The sequence below is a fragment of the Simochromis diagramma genome, unplaced genomic scaffold (assembly GCF_900408965.1).
Source record: "Simochromis diagramma unplaced genomic scaffold, fSimDia1.1 OVJJ01000293.1, whole genome shotgun sequence".
Taxonomy (NCBI): Eukaryota; Metazoa; Chordata; class Actinopteri; order Cichliformes; family Cichlidae; genus Simochromis; species Simochromis diagramma.
Genome location: NW_024386801.1, coordinates 13,464,059 through 13,483,462, shown reverse-complemented (window position 1 = coordinate 13,483,462; position 19,404 = coordinate 13,464,059). Strand labels below are relative to the sequence as shown.

At 40.0% G+C, this 19,404-nt stretch overlaps 2 protein-coding genes across 4 annotated transcripts; one reads left to right on the top strand and one right to left on the bottom strand.

The window, feature by feature from the left end:
• The first annotated feature begins 1,203 nt into the window (after positions 1–1,203).
• nat10 (N-acetyltransferase 10) lies at positions 1,204–13,092 on the top strand. Of its 3 annotated transcripts, none has more exons than XM_040025994.1 (29): positions 1,204–1,341; positions 1,558–1,684; positions 1,822–1,913; positions 2,029–2,200; positions 2,853–2,975; positions 3,078–3,139; positions 3,246–3,360; positions 3,841–3,948; positions 4,081–4,214; positions 4,318–4,411; positions 4,494–4,592; positions 4,688–4,824; positions 5,783–5,907; positions 5,993–6,143; positions 6,451–6,547; positions 6,672–6,788; positions 8,351–8,452; positions 8,548–8,622; positions 9,733–9,849; positions 9,943–10,076; positions 10,156–10,204; positions 10,302–10,398; positions 10,485–10,592; positions 10,678–10,850; positions 10,948–11,067; positions 11,191–11,289; positions 12,255–12,328; positions 12,415–12,495; positions 12,583–13,092. In XM_040025994.1, the coding sequence occupies exons 2-29, from the start codon at positions 1,571–1,573 to the stop codon at positions 12,719–12,721; spliced, it is 3,108 nt and encodes a 1,035-aa protein (XP_039881928.1). In that variant the 5' UTR covers positions 1,204–1,341; positions 1,558–1,570; the 3' UTR covers positions 12,722–13,092. The 3 variants fall into 3 exon arrangements, with proteins under 3 accessions (XP_039881928.1, XP_039881927.1, XP_039881929.1); XM_040025993.1 differs by having other exon boundaries at positions 1,207–1,341; positions 1,542–1,684; XM_040025995.1 differs by lacking the exon at positions 1,204–1,341 and having other exon boundaries at positions 1,349–1,684.
• Positions 12,841–19,386, bottom strand: adal (adenosine deaminase-like). The gene is made up of 10 exons (XM_040025999.1): positions 18,763–19,386; positions 18,486–18,616; positions 18,221–18,281; positions 18,040–18,127; positions 15,955–16,036; positions 15,724–15,850; positions 14,919–14,999; positions 14,688–14,826; positions 13,936–14,036; positions 12,841–13,310 (listed from the first exon to the last, which is right to left on the bottom strand). Exons 1-10 carry the CDS (start codon positions 18,799–18,801, stop codon positions 13,119–13,121), a joined length of 1,041 nt encoding a protein of 346 aa, XP_039881933.1. The 5' UTR covers positions 18,802–19,386; the 3' UTR covers positions 12,841–13,118.
• Positions 19,387–19,404: the final 18 nt, after the last annotated feature.

Below are 19,404 nucleotides of genomic sequence, written 5' to 3'. Positions count from 1 at the left end.
GACCTCACAGCCCATTGTTCATTTGGTGGGCTGATTTCAGTTATTGTGCAAACATGTACTGTTTATAAGGTTGGGGAAACCTGCAGTCAGCTGAAACTGAATAAGTCACTTGGATGAGTGATGAAACGTTTCTCCCATTGAAAACGCTACGTCGAGATGAACAGAATCTACCTTTTGGGATTTACTTACCTGGATGATTGAGCATGCGTTAAGACATCTTTTTCTCAGTACAGACGTCTTATTTTAAAGATGACTGTAGTGAAAATTCAGTTTCGTTGGCTCACGTGACTCTTAACTTTACTTTTAATTGCTACCAAAATATCTTCTCTGTAATGTTATCAGTCTAAGCGTCTCTCCTAAAAAGGAAAAACTGAAAACATCTAGCTGGTTGCTCAGTGTGGGATGCAGCATCACCCTGTGGCCAGAGAGTAGACACACTGTAGTGCCGTCCTGACACGGGACAAAGCAAAACTAATTTTGAAAAAATTGCTGCTGTAATGTCTCTCCAAGCTATTTTAAAACCCGTTTTGTCCACAATTCAATTAGTGACTTTGTAATAGACTTGGAAAAAAGGCGCTGTGTGATAGCCGTCAGTCAAATATTTTCTCAAACTATTGAAAGGAAAAACTCCCCAAACTAAACACTTTACTTTAACGTGTTATAACAGTAGTTGTAGATACGTCTTTCATTTTAATTTTTTAATTTATTTTTAATTCAACTGATTCTCTCCCCGTATGATATGCTTTTGTTTGCGTATTCAATAAATATGTCAAAAACAAAAACAAAGCCTCACTTGCAAGTACATGTAGAGATTTAACCAAAATTATTACTAGAAGCCGAGGCTATTCAATAGAAAATATAAGAGGCCATCGTTTCGTTTTTATTTAATTTACATGTATTTGTCTTTTAAGTATAACACAAAGCATTTCGCTAAAAAAATAAATAAATAAATGACAGGGATTTAAAGGTAACGGAAATTATTCTAGGTAAAAAAAAAGAGCTAAAATTAAAGAAAAATTAACAAATAAATAGAAAATATCCAATATCCTTGTCTTTACCATTGTTTTCAGAATAGACTAAAATGTGTGGGGGCAATGAATACTGATTTACCCCACACACACACACTTCGTTGAACTTGCTCCAGTTGTAAATGTTGTACGCTCAACACAGGAAACTTTTCAAACAAAGTCGCACAATTCTGACGTCACGCAGGGGTCCTCCATGAAGCGCAGTCTCCACGTGAATTTATCAACAGCGTGATGGCTGGCGTGTAAGCTTAGCGTGCAACTTGCTGTGTTTTTTACAAAAGCTAAAGGCCTGACAGTTCATCTGTAATATCAGGTAACCGGAAACGGGTCCATCCTACAGTGTTTCGTGTGTTTTGCTAGTTTGATCCTTAAATATTTTTGTTTTAGCTGTAAGTTAGCTCCACTGAGTTCTTCCTCCTGTTTCTGTTGTCAGCTCTTTGCGGCTCTGGCTCCACCGCTTTTGTCACACTGTTTAACTAGTATCTGCTTCTGTGTGATTTTGCTATCGGACAGTTATTCTCTCTCTCAGGAGCAAATAGACGATGGCAACCGTCCGTAAGAAGGTAGACAACCGGATCCGGGTCCAGATAGAGAATGGGGTCGCTTTGCAGCACAGGACCTTGTTTGTTGTGGTGGGGGATCGTGGCAGAGATCAGGTAATCCCATCACTCCCCGCGCATTCAAGACACATTAACTTGCATTAGGAGCAGTGGGCTTATTTTACCTGCAGGGTTGTGAATTTACATGTGTGTAACTGAGCATTAAAACACAGTTGCCCCTCTCTGTTGTCCAGGTTGTCATCCTACATCACATGCTGTCTAAAGCTGCTGTGAGAGCTCGACCCTCGGTGCTCTGGTGCTATAAAAAAGACCTGGGATTCAGCAGGTGTGTGTGAGCTCACAGGAGAGAGGGTGTAATCTGTCAAATATTTAAAGAGTTTCCCAAATCTGGGATAAAAAAAAAAAAAGTGTTTCTCATCATCATCTCATTTGCGAAACAGCAATAGAAAGAAGCGCATGAAACAGCTGCAGAAGAAGATTAAAACTGGCACGTTGAACCTGAATCAGGACGACCCATTTGAACTCTTTGTTGCCGCAACCAACATCCGCTACTGTTACTACAACGAGACGCACAAGATCCTGGGAAACACGTACGGCATGTGCGTCTTACAGGTGAGTCTCTGCTCTGGTTTAAAAAAGATTTTAGATTAAATTAAACCACTAGGCTTCTGGTACAATAGTGTGACATCTGCCTGCAAATGAATAGTTACAGGGTTTGAAATGAACTTTAAGTCAATCTTTATTTGCCCTTACCTATTACTTGTCATACTAAGCTTGGCCAAAGCTTCAAATAATGAAGTTAGCTGAGCCAAAAGCTGCACATTGCTCTAAACACAGTTTCGTGTGCTCATGGATCAGTAGTGAGACTAGATATGCTTAATATGGTCGTTTCTGACAATGAAGCTCCACCCACCTGCTGTTCGAACCTTCTGTTTGGAAAGTACAGCCAATCAGAAAAAGGTTGGTTTAAACAGAAGGGCTTCTAGGTGCCTTCTTTGTCACACTGGATGAACTGAGAGGTTAACAGAGGCCCAGCATGACATTAAGCATCATTTTGAGCATCTTCTAAACATCCCTCTTCATTTTTCTAAATGCTCTTTAAATTTGACCTTGTTTTTGTTTTGTTTTTTTCCTGTTGATGAACTTATGTTCCTGTTCCTTACAAACAAGAACATAAGTGCATTTGATCAGATCACATTTGAGGACGGGTGGGGTGGGGAGGTGCATCAGGTGTTTGATTTCTATTGTTTCTCTTGTCACACAGGACTTTGAAGCTCTCACTCCTAACCTCTTAGCAAGAACTATCGAGACTGTAGAAGGTGGCGGTATAGTGGTCCTACTGCTCAGGACCATGAAGTCTCTGAAACAGCTGTATACAATGACTATGGTAAGGATTTAATTTATTATTAGATTCGGTTTGCTCTTCTGATGACGTGGAACCCACTGTGACCGACTTTTTCCCCCCCTCTACCCCTTCTTCTTTCTCCAGGACGTGCACTCTCGATACAGGACCGAGGCTCATCAGGATGTGGTTGGAAGGTTTAATGAGAGGTAGGCGCTTTGCCAAGAGTTCATTGAGTTTGAAGTGTATTTGCTCAGAGGAATGAAAATTGAACCGTCATATTAAAAATGTGGTTTTATTTTTGTTTTTTTTAAGGTTCATTCTATCTTTGGCGTCCTGCAAAAACTGTGTCGTCATTGATGACCAACTTAACATCCTGCCAATTTCCACCCACATGGCGAACATTAAACCAGTTCCGCCAAAGACTCAGGTACCTTTTTTAATTATATAGTATAAAAGGTTTTTTTTAATCGGTTAGTTATTCAGCAGGTAGTTTGCTGACAGCAAGCTTCATAGTGGTTATCCTGCACATGGGAGGATTAATGGTTTAGACGTTGTTCTGCTTTTGTGTGTTTATGATTTCAGACTATTAACTTGCATAAAACAGGCACCCAGGATTTATTGTCTGTACAATATGTAGGTTGCACTGCGTTTTGTCCCTTTTTAAATAAGTTTAAAAATGTTTCATACATTATAAAGACCAGTCGGGCCTCTTTGAGAAAGAGTTGGAGGGTTTTAAGGACAGGCATTTCTGGCTGCTCTGAGAAGAAGCAATGATAATGTTTTTCCTGCTGTTGCTTAGGATACTGTGCTGAAAGTCTCTGAAAAACCAATAAGCGCACATTTAGGGAGAAAAAAAAGACTCCATACAGTATGCTCCCTTCTGACTGGCTCTCTCGTTCCCCTTCAGGAGGACAGGTTGCCTCCTCGAGAACAGGAGCTGAAAGATCTGAAGGAGTCCCTTCAGGACACTCAGCCAGTCGGTGTATTGGTGGATGCATGCAGGACTATGGACCAGGTCAGGGCCTTTTAAATGCTACAGACACATTCACCTCCTATAACTGAATTCAAGTTGACTGCAATGTTTTAGTTAAACAGTAAGTAGCAGATGTGCAGGTGTCCCAGTTGTTACTTTGAATATTTTCTATAGGCAAAGGCGGTGTTGAAGTTTATTGAAGCAATATCAGAGAAGACGCTGAGGAGCACTGTGGCTCTGACTGCTGCCCGTGGTCGAGGCAAGTCTGCAGCTTTGGGGCTGGCTGTTGCTGGAGCTGTGGCTTTTGGGTATATATGACTTTTATCAATGCCATTTTAAAATATCAGTTTTGTCTGTTTTTATTCTTCTCGCTCGTCACCTGTTATTGTAACTTTTTTTTTTTTTTTAAAGCTACTCTAATATCTTTGTAACTTCGCCGAGCCCGGACAACCTTCACACTATGTTTGAATTCATCTTCAAAGGCTTTGATGCCCTGCAGTATCAGGTAGGTTCTGACTCTTCTCTGCACTGATGTCATGCGCACATGGTGAGCACGTACTGCTTCTTACTCCCATTTTAATTCGCAGGAGCATCTCGACTATGAAATCATTCAGTCTTTGAATCCAGAGTTCAATAAAGCAGTGGTGCGGGTGAACATATTCAAAGAGCATCGGCAGACAATTCAGGTAAACAAGACTAATAATAAAAAAAGGTGTCTTCTTTTACAATAAAAAGTGAAATTTACACCTGATCTGATCGCACCATTACTGTGGCCCAACAGTATATCCACCCAGGTGATGCAGTGAAGCTGGGCCAGGCTGAACTGCTTGTCATCGACGAGGCCGCAGCAATCCCTCTTCCTCTTGTTAAGAAGCTGCTCGGGCCTTATCTGGTTTTCATGGCCTCCACCATCAACGGGTCAGTTTAAAACCTGAGTCATATTTATACACCACAAGATGCTGGTTAGTTTTGAATATATTGAATATATTACTGTGAAGACTTTTTTGAGTAAAATGATCAATGAGAGAAATGAGGCACTTAAATATGGAACTCCTGAACAGAAGTCAGGGCTCTAACACACAAAAATGTGCATAAACATGCTTATTTAGTTCCAATTTAGTCACACTTACCCACTGTCAGCACATTAGACAAGCGACTTTCCCGTCTCCTGACAGCTGACAATGACCTAACTAAACAACAATAACAGCTGGTTATAAGCTAACATCAGGCCAGCTAACATTAGGTTTAAGTGTGCCACCATAGCTATGTGCAGTCTACTGACATCTAGTGATGTGATGTTGCACACGGCACCTTAAGTCTTAAGGCACTGCCTTTCAAATCATCACACAGATCAAGTTTTGTGGCTGGGATGCTCAGAGCAGTTGCACTGGCACAAGAAAATGCAAATTGGCTGTTGAGCTAAGCCTTTTCAACATGACTGAATCCAAAACCAAGCAACTTATACAGCACACAGTGTGTTTTTGTGCAGTCGGTGTTTAAAACTGATCATATTTGGAATTAAGGGAGCGAAATCCATCATAATGTTCACAGTTCCAGCAGCACAGGCATGAGATCCTGGGACTTAATGTCCTTCTGTCTTTATCTTCAGTACTTGTTGTTATTGCTGTAAATAAGTTTATGCAATCGTACATTTCAGCTTTAAGCTGTAGGAATATTGAATGAAGGGCTAAAATAAGCAGACAAGGCACTATTTTCAGTTTTTTTTTTTTTTTTTTTTAAATCAAAACAAAAATTTTGCTGAATTAGTTGAAGACCAGTTGAGAAGTGCACACACCTGAGCTACTCGGGCGCAAGAAGCTGCAACCAGTGAATTCTCAAATTTCTGTTTCCGTGCTAATTATTTGTATTTCTGCAGCTATGAAGGCACCGGGCGCTCTCTTTCCCTCAAGCTGATTCAGCAGCTGAGGCAGCAGAGCGCAGACAGTCAGCAGAGCATGTCTGCAGAGAACAGAACCACCAACACAGCCAGACTATCAGCAGGTGAGGATCTCCGTCGCTCACCGTGTTTATGTTCAGTGCATCTGTATCGTGTGACTCACTGCTGTGTACCCGTTTCCGTTCGCAGCTCGTTCTCTCCACGAGGTTTCTCTGCACGAGTCCATTCGGTACTCTCCGGGAGACCCTGTAGAGAAGTGGCTGAATGAGCTGCTCTGTCTAGACTGCCTCAACATTCCCAGGCTCATTTCCGGCTGCCCGCTTCCACAAACATGTGAACTGTATCCTTTGTTTCCCTAATAATCCCGCCTGAGGCAAATTTACATGTGTAATTATTTCTTTTTTCTTGCTGGGTGAGGATTAAGTAGGCACAGTGTGGTATTTTGTGCATAGATCAAACATTTAAATTCAGGCTGCAGAAAATGCCGTGGACAGTTATTATTTAAAATACTGAATTTGATCTCAGTATTGAACTCTGTGCAATAGAAACTAAAAAAAAAAATTGCCAGATTTCTAATCTATGGTGCACATCACATCACCTACATTCACTATGCAAGTTTGCATTTGTCCTTATCTAATGCTGTGCAGATACTATGTGAACCGAGACACACTGTTCTGTTACCACAAAGCGTCTGAAGCTTTCCTGCAGAGGTTGATGGCTCTCTATGTGGCATCGCACTACAAGGTGATTGTCGATTGCAGTCCTTTGACTTTAATTTATTTCTTTCATTTTTTCCCCCTTAAATCTAACGGCAGCGCAGTGCCCTGCACAGTGTTGTCATTTTTGTGACTCATATTTTTGTCTCCAGAATTCCCCAAATGACCTGCAGATGTTGTCTGACGCTCCGGCTCATCACCTCTTCTGCCTCCTGCCACCTGTTCCTCCCACACAAAACTCACTACCTGAGGTCCTCGCTGTGGTGCAGGTACTGTAATACACTCACAGACCCACTGTTTTAAATCATAGGGTGGGAAATGAGTAGTTAATGAAATTCTACTTATTAGTTATTTATTACAAACCAACAAAAATTACGATATTTGCAAAAAGATTCATAACTGCTTATATGGGCATCTCAAATCTTTGTAAATGGTAAAGAGTGTGTAACATCTCTATAAACATTATGTAGGTGTTGTAATTGATTTGTGTAGACTCTATTTTAAAAAAGTGTATAGCTGGGCATAGGGCTGTTCGATATATCGATATATATCGGATGACGATATAAAAACGTCTATCGTTTCATTTTACGCTATCGTTTGTTTCGTGGTGTCGCAAAACAAGGCAATTTTTTTTTCATCGTTTTGATGGTCACTGTAGTGGTTATATTAATTTCTTAAAGTTCTTTCTTTCTCTTATATTTTATATAACCACACTACGGCTTTTTTATGTTCCACATAAACCTTTCACAATAAAGCTCAAGATCCTGTTGAGACTTTTCAAAATAAACTGAATCACGTGAAAGAGCAGATTATTTACGGATGAGAAGTAAAAAAGAGCCGTCAGGTGCTAAAAAATAAACCTTAGAGTCAAACGTTAGAACGGGCTTTTCCCTGCAGCACCCTGTGTAATAAATACTCACAAAGAAAAGAAAACGGCGGCCGTTACAACTTATGTCTACAAATGTATGTTTCATGCATCTGTTAAAACGGCTACATGACGCGCAGCTGGAAACACTTCACGCAAGTCGAGCTGCCCGAGATTCATAGAATTTACAGAAAATGTTACATTTTTGTGATTTATATCGTTACCGGATGATAGAATTCTTATATCGGGATATGAGATTTTGGTCATATCGCACAGCCCTAGAGCCTGGGCAGGTCAGGTGGCACTGGTATAAAGTAAGACTGTGAACCTTTAGTCCATATTTTGGCTCCTGCTTCACTCTGTTTAGTTTTCTATGTAACTCACTTTTTTGTTGTCACTTTCTCTTGTGGTTTGGTTTTTATGAACCAAAACTTCTTGTGTAGGTTAGGAAATAGATTGTGGTTTAGGTTAAGCTATTTTGAGTTGGGACTGAGACTGCCTCCATTATTGCCGCTGCACATGGCCTCGGAGGACTACTACAGCCATAGGGCAGGGGTGTCAGACAATGAGGGCTGGGGGTCCGGAATCGGCCTGGCAAAGATTCCAGTCCGGCCTTACTGGATGGCTTTGGAAAATGTGAAGAACAGAAATCTGGACTTTTAATTGTATTTTCATACATTTTTACAGCTTTTCCTACTGAGAGAGAGAGAGAGAGAGAGAGAATTTAATATTTATTTTACACGTTTGCTTCTTACAGTTATTTACATTTCTGGCCCAAATAAGGTCAGCAGTGAGCTCTGTGTGGCCCGTGATGTAAAATGATTTTGACATCCCTGGCTTAGGGTTTTTTTTTTTTTTTTAAATAGTGATTTATTGTCACTAGCATGCATGAGCTCTATGAACATCACTGATAGGCGACCTTTTTGATTCCACTCAAAGATGCATTTGCACCCTCGTGTCCCCCAGGTATGTCTGGAGGGGGAAATATCAAGACAGTCCATCCTCAACGGCCTGTCCAGAGGGAAGAAGGCCTCAGGCGACCTCATTCCCTGGACTGTCTCAGAGCAGGTACAAAACCTTCAACAAAACCACTACAGCTCATTCTTTTACAGTCCAGTGAAGACATTTTTAAACTAATACTGAATCCTATACTCTTGTCACAGTTTCAAGACCCGGAGTTTGGCACCCTCTCAGGAGGTAGAGTGGTGCGCATTGCTGTTAATCCAGACTACCAAGGAGTAAGAATCTGTCATGTTTTTCTTGATATACACTGTACTGAAATATTTCCGCTGCAGTTGCTTTCCTCAGGGAGTAAGAGTGGTGAGGAATTTCCTAAAGGGCACTTTTGTCTGCAGGAACTATTATGCATTTTTTTTTTGTTTTGTTTTGTTTTGGGTGGCCCAAAGCTTCATGTGCAGTCCACTAAAGCATGAAGCAAACTCTGTTTTTGGAAAGAAAGAAGCGCCTATTCTGGGGTACTTCTGAGCGGCCCTGACTTACTCCTAGGTTAAACACAGAGAAGATAATAACAGCCAAAAATACAATTTTTAAAAACCCTGAAACCCATCAGCAGTTATGTGAAGAACAGCAGAATAAATAAAAAGAGATGACGAGATGAAGAATACATGTTAGAAATTGATCTGTGGGGTGGTGCCTGTTACATCACTTACGTGTCCAGAGAGATTTCTGCGAGAGGAGTGCCACACTATAAAATAACGAATGGCAGCGACATTAATTTAGGCAAAACAGACCTGGAACTGCTCGGACAGGTTGACAGATGAGGTGATGCAGGAGTGCCTGGGGACTATGATAGAAGAGACTGAGAAAGATGTAACCTGGTCCCTATGTTTTGGGGGTTTTTTTTGTTTTTGTCTCATGTGTAGATGCAGCTGACCTATTAGCTTAATCTCAGAGGGTCTTCTCTGCACAGGAAACTCAGACAAACAATGTCCTGAAAGAATCTTTTAGCTCCCTGAAAAGGTTTTAGTAGTTAAAAACAAACAAAAATAAAGAAACAGCTGTCCACTAGACCATGCATCTAAATTAAGTTTAGGGGAGATAATATTACACCCCTTAGGTGAGTACAGACTTCAGTGCTTGGTTGCAGCATTGTTTTTTTTTAACCTGTCAGCGCATGAATGACGTGATTCAGAGGGAAAAGCCGTTTGTTTTCTTTCTTTCTTTCTTTTTTTTTAAGGCTATGGCCTTACTGTGTAAACAAAAGAAATCTCCACATGACAGAGGAATGCTTGCCCTCAGGAAGTTAGTGAAATTTGGGAAATGAAAGTTCCCGGAGCTTTTGTTGGCGTAGTAACACAGTTAATTTGAATAATCGACCTGTGCACCAGATGGGCTACGGCTCCAGAGCTCTCCAGCTGCTGCAGATGTACTACGAGGGCAAGTTTCCCACGATGGATGAGAGCACACAATCAAACCACAATGAAATCACCTCCGTCAGCAGTGAGGTAAGACACCGGTGTTTTCAGCAACATCTGCTAGACATTATTTGCGCACTTGAAGCGTAACCGGAGTGAACCTTGCTACGGTTTGTTGTGCAGGCTGTGAGTCTGCTGGAAGAGGTGATCACTCCACGCAAGGAGCTCCCTCCTCTTCTGCTGAAGCTGAGCGAGAGGAGGGCAGAGAAACTGGACTACTTAGGAGTTTCCTATGGCCTTACTGCACAACTGCTTAAGTGAGTTGGCTTAACATGAAGTGAAGGGGATGAATCTTTTGGAAGTGTATAAAAATGAATCTGTTTTCAACCACAACAGGTTCTGGAAGAAGGCAGGATATATTCCAGTTTACTTGAGACAAACCCCAGTAAGTACCATTCAGTCACTTTTTCATGTTTCTTTTTGTTGTTGTTTTTGTTTTTTTGCACTGCTGTAATTATTTTTTCATGTGCGGTTGTATGTAGAATGACCTTACAGGGGAGCACTCCTGCGTGATGCTGAAGGAGCTAAATACAGATGAAACCCCGGAGCAGAGCCAGTGGCTTTCTGCCTTCTCGAAAGGTGAACATGCTTACACTGCCTGAGGAGAACCGGTGTGCTCAAGCTTGTCAGGCTCCTTTAGAACAATTCTTCTTCCCCTTCCTCAGATTTTCGTCGGCGCTTCCTGTCTCTGCTCTCCTACCAGTTCAGCAACTTTCATCCGAGTCTAGCACTGAGCGTTTTGCAGAATAAGAAGTCCAAGGAGAATACCTGCAGTAAGAGTCCTCTGTTTAAAACACCCTGATCTGATTTCTCCAGCGTAGACCTCACCCCAGTCTGACTTGTCTCTCATCATAACAGTTCTCAGCAGCTCAGAGCTGGCGGCTCACTTCAGCCCTTATGACCTCAAACGTCTGGAGCTGTATTCGAGGAGCATGGTGGATTACCACCTCATTATGGACCTGGTGCCAACGGTGGCACGCGTCTTCTTCCTCAAGCAGCTCGGCGATATGTCTCTCTCAGCAGCGCAGTGTGTACGTTTCCATCAACATTTTATATGACAGGTATCCTTCCAATGCAGCTGATTCCTCTGTTTAAGACGTTAACTGGCTGATGTCCGCTGTGCTCTAGGCTTTGCTGCTGGGAATCGGACTGCAGCATAAGTCTGTGGATCAGCTGGAAAAGGAAATTGAGCTTCCAAGCTCCCAGCTCATGGGCCTCTTCAACCGCGTCATCCGTAAATTTGTGCAAGTGAGTTGCCAATAATTAAGTCATACAGAAAAACCTCACTTGTGGATGATGTACAACTCACTGTTAATTAAAGCAGCTGCAGTAAGGCTGTAACATCATATCTTTTCATTATTACTGCATTAGAGCTTCACCGGCATCCAAGAAAAAGCAGTTGAAGCACAGATGACAGCCACTAAAGACGTTGCAATGGAGCCAACTGTCAGAAGCCTCAGTGAAGATCTGGTAGGTGTGCTAAATTATTTCTGATGATTAGCTAATGCTGGAATAATTTACAGGTTATTACCATTAACCTCCTAAGACCCGAACTCTTCCACAGCATGCATTTTTAATTTCTCTTTGATATTTGGGCATATTGGGGCCCGATGAATGTAAAAAAAAAAGAATTACCAGATTTTTTTTTTTTTTTACCTTATTTTTGTTTTTATGAAAAATAAGAGCCACATATGAGGATATTTGTTTAAAATTCTGATAGAACAGTAGCAGTATAATGTCCTCGTAAGTGGATATCAGGCCCTTGTAGAGCAAAAATCTCAGCAGGAGAGACTAATCCAGCTTCAGGGGTCATAAATTGGTGCTAATCCATCATAAGGGAGCAGCAGAAAGTTCCTCCTTCATTTTATGCTTTTGTTTAAGGGTTTAATGACTCGCCACATCCACGGTTCATGTCATGATTCAAATTTCGGGCAACAGTTTTTGCCACAATCTTTTATTTTTTCATTTACTCGAAGAGAAACGAAAAAGAAAAAAGTTAAATTCTGATTTTTTTTTGTTTTGTTTTTTCCCCTAAACCACAGCCATAAACACGACCTGATCATGAACTGAGAGTGAACTCGTTATTCTGATGCATTTCTTAATTAGCTTTCAGTTCTCGTTGGCCTTTTATGCTCATTTATGGCTTCACGTTTTTATTCATGGACTCTTCTAGAAGCAGCTTTGCATGCTCTGCAGCTTTAGCGCCCTTCCTCCTCCGTATGGCAGCTCACTTCTGATTGGCTGAAAGTTTGAAGAGCAGGTGGATGGGGTTGCTGTGCCTGTAAAGCTGTTTCTCTGTATTACAAAACACAAAGATGGAACCACAAAACCCCCACAGTGTTTATATGTCAACTTTGGTCTCGGTTTCAGAAGTGTCACACCCCTACATTTTATAGATACAAGTAAAGAAGGAATTTTCCCCTCTCTGTTCATAGAATGAAGCAGCAAAGGAGTTTGAGGAGAGACACAAACAAGATGTGGAAAAAGTAAAGGAAATGGACCTGGAACAGTGAGTATCGGGTTTGAAGGGCAGCCTTGGCCATTACATTTTTTTTAGACCAGTATTTACTCTAGCTGTCTTTTTGTTTTTTTTAGGTACAAAATTCGTGGAGACGATGAGGAGTGGGACCAGGTGCTGAAGAAAGCAGGGAGCACAGCTATCGTCAGCATAAAAAGGTAGAGTGTTACTTACAATGTTTGGTGAGAAATCTAGTGTTCAGTTGTTGGAAAAGCTTGTTTGTAATGAAGACCTGCTTCCAACAGTGACAAGAAGAGGAAATGGGAAGGAGGAACCCCCATAGCGAGCAATGGAGCTCCCCAACACGGAAAATTAAAAAAGAAGGAAACGCAACACGGAAAATTCAAGAAGAACAAGCATGGAAAATTTGGAAAGAAGGCGTGACAGTGACGTGGACACAGTATTGACAAGACTACATGTGTGATCTAGAGAATTTGGGATATCTTGGACTGAATTGTAAACCTATGAGTGTAACTGTAAGACTGGATAGTCTATTTTTATTGTTTTGTGTTAAATTCTGCTCTTTGTATGCTGTCACTTGCTGTAAGAACAATTTTGCTCCTCTCGACTGTGTAACACTGCACAGATACTGTCAACAGAACAAAGCATCACACTTCAGCCCGATTAAATAAAAAGTTATGATTTACTTTCCACTTACATAAACCATTTTACAGTATTTTTAGATTTAATGTAAGGGCTTCTGTAAATCCTTGTTAAATTGTCGCTTTGAAAAAAATTAAAACTTGAGGTATGTAGTTGGCTTTTGGCTCCGATGAACCGATCACTTGAAAAGCTGAGGATGTAAGTCATTCCACTTCTCTTTAAGCTGCTGCTTCACAGTCTCTGGTCCGAAGATGCAGTCTATGGCCTGCTGAGAGAGCTTCCACACGGCTTCGTGACTGAGACCGAATGTGGAAGCTGCCAGCTGATATTCCTGAGACAAGTCCGTACAGAAGACTCCTTTATCGTCGGTCTGTAATGTAAAAAAGGAACACCACCCATTCATCGTTCAGTTGTGATTTTTTTCGCCCCCCTTTCCTCTCACAGGTCTGATCTTTTTTTTGTTCAAGTAGAAAGTTCTTTCTACTGTGTTAATCTAAAAGAAAAACTACATCAACCCACACCATTTTGTGGTTGTGTCTAAAGACAGTAAAAAAGAAATGGTAATAACTTCAGCATCAGTATGTTACTTGTATGCCAATATTTTAAAGCCTCCACAGCCCTAATTCAAATAGGACCTGTGTGTTTCCTTCTTTCCTGTTATGTGTATACACTGTGATAAAGGTGGCTGGTTATATTAAACATGGCAAAAATAATATGTGCAGGCAACGCCTCTAAGCTCAGACTTCAGACTGCTCTGAAAAGAACGGTTCAGTTTTTTCCCCCTAGATGGCTCCCACAGAAGCTCCACCCACCTGCTGTCTAAACCCTGTCTTTGAGAGGAGCAGCCAATCAGAATAAAAGATGGCTTAAAAAGGAGACGAGCTAAAACCAATTCAGCTGTTGCTGAAGGCTCGGTGTAAGATAAAGACTATGCAAGAATTTAGCCTAATGAGGTTAAAAAAAAAAAAAAAAACATTAAAAAGAAGTAAACTTACGCAAATTACAGTTGGGTGTCCCAGCTCGTACCAGTACTTGAAATGATGTTTGGAGTAACACGGCACAGTGTTGCCTTTCACATTTGATGTCAGGCACAGCTCTACAGAGAAAAAAAAAAAATCAACATGAAAAGTTCTGCTCGTACGTCAAAAAAGACGCACTGCGAGCTCAAACCTCCACCATAACGCAGCTCACTATCGGGACAATTTACTTTTAACTACTGAGTATTGTGTTGTTAATATTCACTTTGTTTTCTTTAAGTTGGTAGTGCAGTAAAGATCAGATAAGCAAAGCATGACAGATGTTCACTTTGATTACACACACACAGGAGCAGATAATGAATGATATGTATTGATTTGTAAATAACTGAACATGAATAACTTGAAAGGGTGAAACATAAACATGAGGTCAGAGGTCAAATGTGACATGATATTTGGATTCAGACTATAATGTGATATTTAGAATCCTCGTAGTATTCCCTATATGTTGTCAATACAACATACTTGCTATATTTTTATTTTGTCAGTATCACTGATAAGATAAGGACCGACAGATGTGGATGTGTCTGCATCGCTTATTTTCACCCCTCAAACTTTAAATTTTGGCTTTTCAGAGTGAAACTGCATCGGTAGCGAAATGCCTCAGTCACTGTGATCCTGCAGCACAGGAACAGTGTGCATGTGAGGCATAAATTTGATTAAAAGTTCACACATTTTAAAATGAAAACATCTTAGCGTGGATGCTGCGTCACCTATTGGTATCTTTTTCTGAACCACTTTGTTAACGAGGCTTTGAGATCCACCGACTTCAGGATGTAAGAAGGTGCCGTGACCGATTCTGTCAGGAGGAAGACTCAACAGCAAATCTGATTCATCCAGCTGTGATGGAATCTGCAACAATATTTGATGAAATCACTCTTATGTAAAATATTACTACAGTCAAATTATCTCTCTCTATTTTTTTTAAAGTGTGCTATTCATACTTCTGAGAGGTGCAGTGACAACTTCAGTCCAGAGTTTTTGGCCTTCTGTAGGGCAGGAAGCAGATCTTTGCCATGGCCCACCTTAAAATGAAAGCTACATTATCATGTGAAATAATGAGACGTGGTCCTACTAATAAATAGCATTACAATACAGTTTCCCAACATAATTTAAAGTCAATTTAACAAGCTACCTCTTATTTTCTTTCATATAAATACTGCTACAGCGTGGTTTCTGGTGTCTAACATGTTTTAAAAGTTTTTAATAATGAGATCAGCATATGTGCAATTAATCCCTGTGAGCCAAAAGCTCAGTATTAACACCTTCAGTTTGCAAGAAGCTGACAATTGGAAGAAAGTCTGGTAAAAGCAATACTGGCCTTGAAGCAAGATTATTTAAAATGGTTTGTTTCAGATAAAGGATGAATTGAGGAGCTTCATCAAGGCCCAGTTTAAGATAAATAAGGATTACTTTAAAACTGTGAATCATGCAAAGCTGCTCTAGTAGGGTCCAAGAATAAAAATGGGGAATTAAGGATGAGATTTAAGGACATACAGTTTACATCATTTTCAAAAATTAAACTCTTGTGCTCTGCAGAAGTTATTTGAGATGACCAGTTTAACAACTTTTCTTTGTCACCCTGGAAAAGTCCACTCCCACCAGAATAGACATATTTCATCACAAAACTAGATGGTGACCATTCCTATTATGGGTCAAACAGACCCAAACAATGCCAGTAAAACACAGAGTAACTGGATCTGTAGCTATTAGTACAAAGCCACCATAGTACCAAACTGTCTGACAAACCGTTGGATCTCCACTGAGGTCAACTCCCACCACTAAACCATCAGATGACAGCATGAACTCCTCAGCCAAATTCACCGTCTCCAAAGCAACTTCAGTCCCATTTCTGCGGTCAATGGCTACCAGAAACCTTCAAGATAAATAATATTGAGAATCATGCACCGCTGTGGTCAGTGACACAGCCACAACTCATAAGACAAATGTGTGGACTTGCACACAGCTGGGTAAACCTACCTGACATCAATGTCCGCTCCCTCCTCCTTACACTTCTGGATGGCTTTGATGACCGTTTCAATGTAAGTCTTCTTTGTCAGTCCTACGAACACAAACATACCAAATCAGTGCATGGTGAAAAAAATCCCAAGTAATTTCATGTTCAGTTTGTTCCCTCGCTCTTCCACTGCAAAAAATCCCAATACAAAAAAGCAAACAAAAGATCTGGAGGTGAAGTGCTGAACTCACACTCATTCAGTTCACTGAATCGCTCAATATGAGAAGGCGGTGGTGTACAGAAGCACATTTACACAATTTGTGTTAATTTCCAAAAACCTATGGACTTAATTGCATTTTTTTTTTCATTATTACTATTTTTTCAGTTATATATTAGTTGAGTAAAATATATTTAAGTAACACTTTTTAATTCAGAACACTCACTATATTTCTTCCGAGATTGCTGGATTCAGCTCAGTCATGCCTTAACAGCAAACCCAGGTTAGTGTTTCTGGGATGGTCCCAATCAGAACTGTCTGAACTCAGCACTTTAGATTAGTTTTCTGCCTATTGTACCTTTGTGCTGACAGCACTGCTTTGTTTTTTGTTTTTTTGTTTGTTTGTTTTTTTTTTTTTGGGGGGGGGGTTCCAGTTTTTGTATTGTTTTTTGTTTTCCTAAACTATTCATCTGATTTGTTTCAGTTTCAGTGAACTTCTCAGAATTTGTTGTTGAACTTTTAGAAATTCTACATTCCCAAACTCACAGTGGTATTACAAAAAAACACAAATGGAGCAATTCTTAAGCGATTCTCTACATGTAGCTATCTGAAAATGTCCCAGAGAGAAACGCTTCTCAGAGAAGGTTGAAAATGCGCTCAACTTCATCACAAAAAGTAATATCATTAGCAAATTAATAACAGTAAATAGATTATCTGTTTTTCCTATTCACCTGGAATTTTCAAGCACTATATTATAAAAAGTGCACATGATTGTAGAAGTCCAGGGCTCATACACATTTTTCAGGGTCAAAATCAAGCACTTTTTAAGCACTTTCAAGGTCCATTTTCAAGCTTTTCCAGCCCATTACCAAAAAAAAGAATGCATGTTTCACCTCAGTAAGGCCATGTAAAAATTAAAACAAATCATTTTAGGTTGACTTAAATGTCCTTTGTTCCCCTTTTGTTAGAACATGGAAACATGCACCACAGACAAATACTGAAAAAGGAAATGGTGCAATATGCATATAGTGTACAAACTCAAAAAACACATTTCTCTTAAAAATTTAGATTTGCAAATGTGAACAAATCAACTTGTTAAAGATATTCATCTCCACTTGGAAAAAAACAACAACCCCACAAAACAAGAAACTGCACCAAACACCACATTAATACACAGCAAGGTCAAATTACTAAGTATTCTCATCAGATATTAATGCTTCTTTACTATGTGACACAAAAAAATAGGAGACAGATGGGTTTTTTTTAACTAGTTAAGCACCCACTCCCACAAAAATGGGGGCAAAAGGGAGGAGATCACGTTTAATCGGTTATAACACAAGGTCAGAAATACAAGTGCTGAAATGAGGAGTGTCCACAGAAACCTCTGAATCTCAGCTAAAATCTCATATAAACCATTTCTACAAACCTATAACAAAGCAAAGACACCAAACAGTTAAAAGAGCAGTTACGTCACCATGAATCTGTGGACAGGTAATATCCATTACCCATACGAACCCTGGAAGTCACTCCCAAACAGTCTAGCTAATTTTTCAAGAAGTCAAAATGTTCTTCCCATTTAAAGAATTTCTCCATACAGATGCCCAAATACTTATATGTATTAGCCTGTTGTATTGTGCAGCCATCAATTACAACTGGTTCCTATGCACATATACCCCTAGGATTGAATATAATTTCTTTAGTTTTATCAGTACTGAAAATAAGACAATGACTGTTATACTACACTTTGAATAATTAAAATGAATTAATTATTGAATTTAATAACCAAATCATTAGTCTTCTTGCCTCTACAATCATAGGTATACAAGGCTGAAAAGGACAGGAGAACTCAGTGCTCCCTGTACTGTGTCATTCACCTTCGCCTGTCATTCACCTGTATCTCTCTCTTCACGTGGTGTGCTTCTTAACTCTAAATATTTGACACCATCAGCTGCAAACTCTTTGATAACATCTGTAGCCACCTGGCAGGAAAACAAAAACATCAATTACTTATAAAATTCCTTAGAAACACTTTGACTAAAAGAAGCTCGACACTGTTTTGAGTCAGGCCTTACCATCAGGATATCCTCCTCAGTGTCCACCAACTTGTGGATGACCCTGAAGACTTCAAAGCACCTGCAAAGACCCAAAGACATAGTGTTTTAATCTTAACCCGTTTATCAACGTCTCCCAGACAGCTCATTCTGTCCACTTAAATTTAGCTCAACACATGCTTTTTCTTGTCGTTTCTTTTCTTTTTTTTTTTTTTTAATCAAATATAAAGTAGGGTTTAAACCCTGCTGGGTTTCATATGAAATTGTCAATGAATTAGAGACGCACTCATCCAGAGTCCTCCGCTGTCCTTTGCCGATGGCCGTCATGCTGTGTTCAATGTTGAGATGTGGCTTTCGGCTGATGAGCTTCTCGATGGTTTGCGCGCTGACAGAACCATTGAGGTGAGCGTGAAGCTCCTGGTAACAATCAAAACGCTGACGTTAGCATTTAGTTAGCTTATACGTTAAGCTCCTCTATACATTAACCGCCCTTACTCTCTATAAACACCTTCAAATTACTCACTTTATAAGCCTCTGTTATTCACGTTAGGCGGTTGACTTACCACTTTTGGCAGCTCCCGATAAAAGACATCATTGTCCATCACAAAGTAAAGACAATCCGCGAGCAAGTCTCTGTGCTCCGAGCTGTTTGCTGCTTTTACAAACCTTTGTTTTCAGTCTACATTTACCCGGAACACCATCAGTGCAACCAAGAAATAATTCCCCGGCTGCTACTGCAGCGGTCAGGGTTCCGCTAAAGACTTCCTTTCTACATCAGATAAATGACTTGTATTTCCTCCTTTCTTTATTTCCTTTTATGGTAAAAATTTAGAATCGCAAAGTCAATGTGACAGCAAAACATTGTTTTCTAATTTAAGAGGACATTCAAATGATTTTAATCATTATTTTGCCCTCCTTAAGTGTGTCAGTTGTCGGTACATTGTTATAGCTAATTGTATTCTCATTCATCACCTGATGGCAATGTTTCATTATTCAAGAAAGTAGCAATATCAAACAAATTTATGGTCATTAAAATATACTCAGAGGATCACGTGCCCATTTCTGAATGGGAAATTAAAGACATAACCGGTGCTGTATATATGCATTTAAAACATGTAGCTTCTGTGGAGCAAATTTCTTTTTTGTATGGGATGTCAATTTTTTTTTTCAAAAGTAATGGATAGTAGTTTATTATTGCTGCATAG

Excerpts from the sequence above, each read along its gene's own strand:
- adal (XM_040025999.1), bottom strand. The coding sequence starts at position 18,801 with ATGGACAATGATGTCTTTTATCGGGAGCTGCCAAAAGTG. Across the intron at positions 18,617-18,762 it reads ATCGGGAGCTGCCAAAAGTG|GAGCTTCACGCTCACCTCAA; the intron begins GTAAGTCAACCG and ends GATTGTTACCAG. Across the intron at positions 14,037-14,687 it reads TCAGAAAAAGATACCAATAG|AGCTGTGCCTGACATCAAAT; the intron begins GTGACGCAGCAT and ends TTTTCTCTGTAG.
- nat10 (XM_040025994.1), top strand. The coding sequence starts at position 1,571 with ATGGCAACCGTCCGTAAGAAGGTAGACAACCGGATCCGGGTCCAGATA. Across the intron at positions 2,201-2,852 it reads ACGGCATGTGCGTCTTACAG|GACTTTGAAGCTCTCACTCC; the intron begins GTGAGTCTCTGC and ends CTTGTCACACAG. Across the intron at positions 4,412-4,493 it reads TTGATGCCCTGCAGTATCAG|GAGCATCTCGACTATGAAAT; the intron begins GTAGGTTCTGAC and ends TTTAATTCGCAG.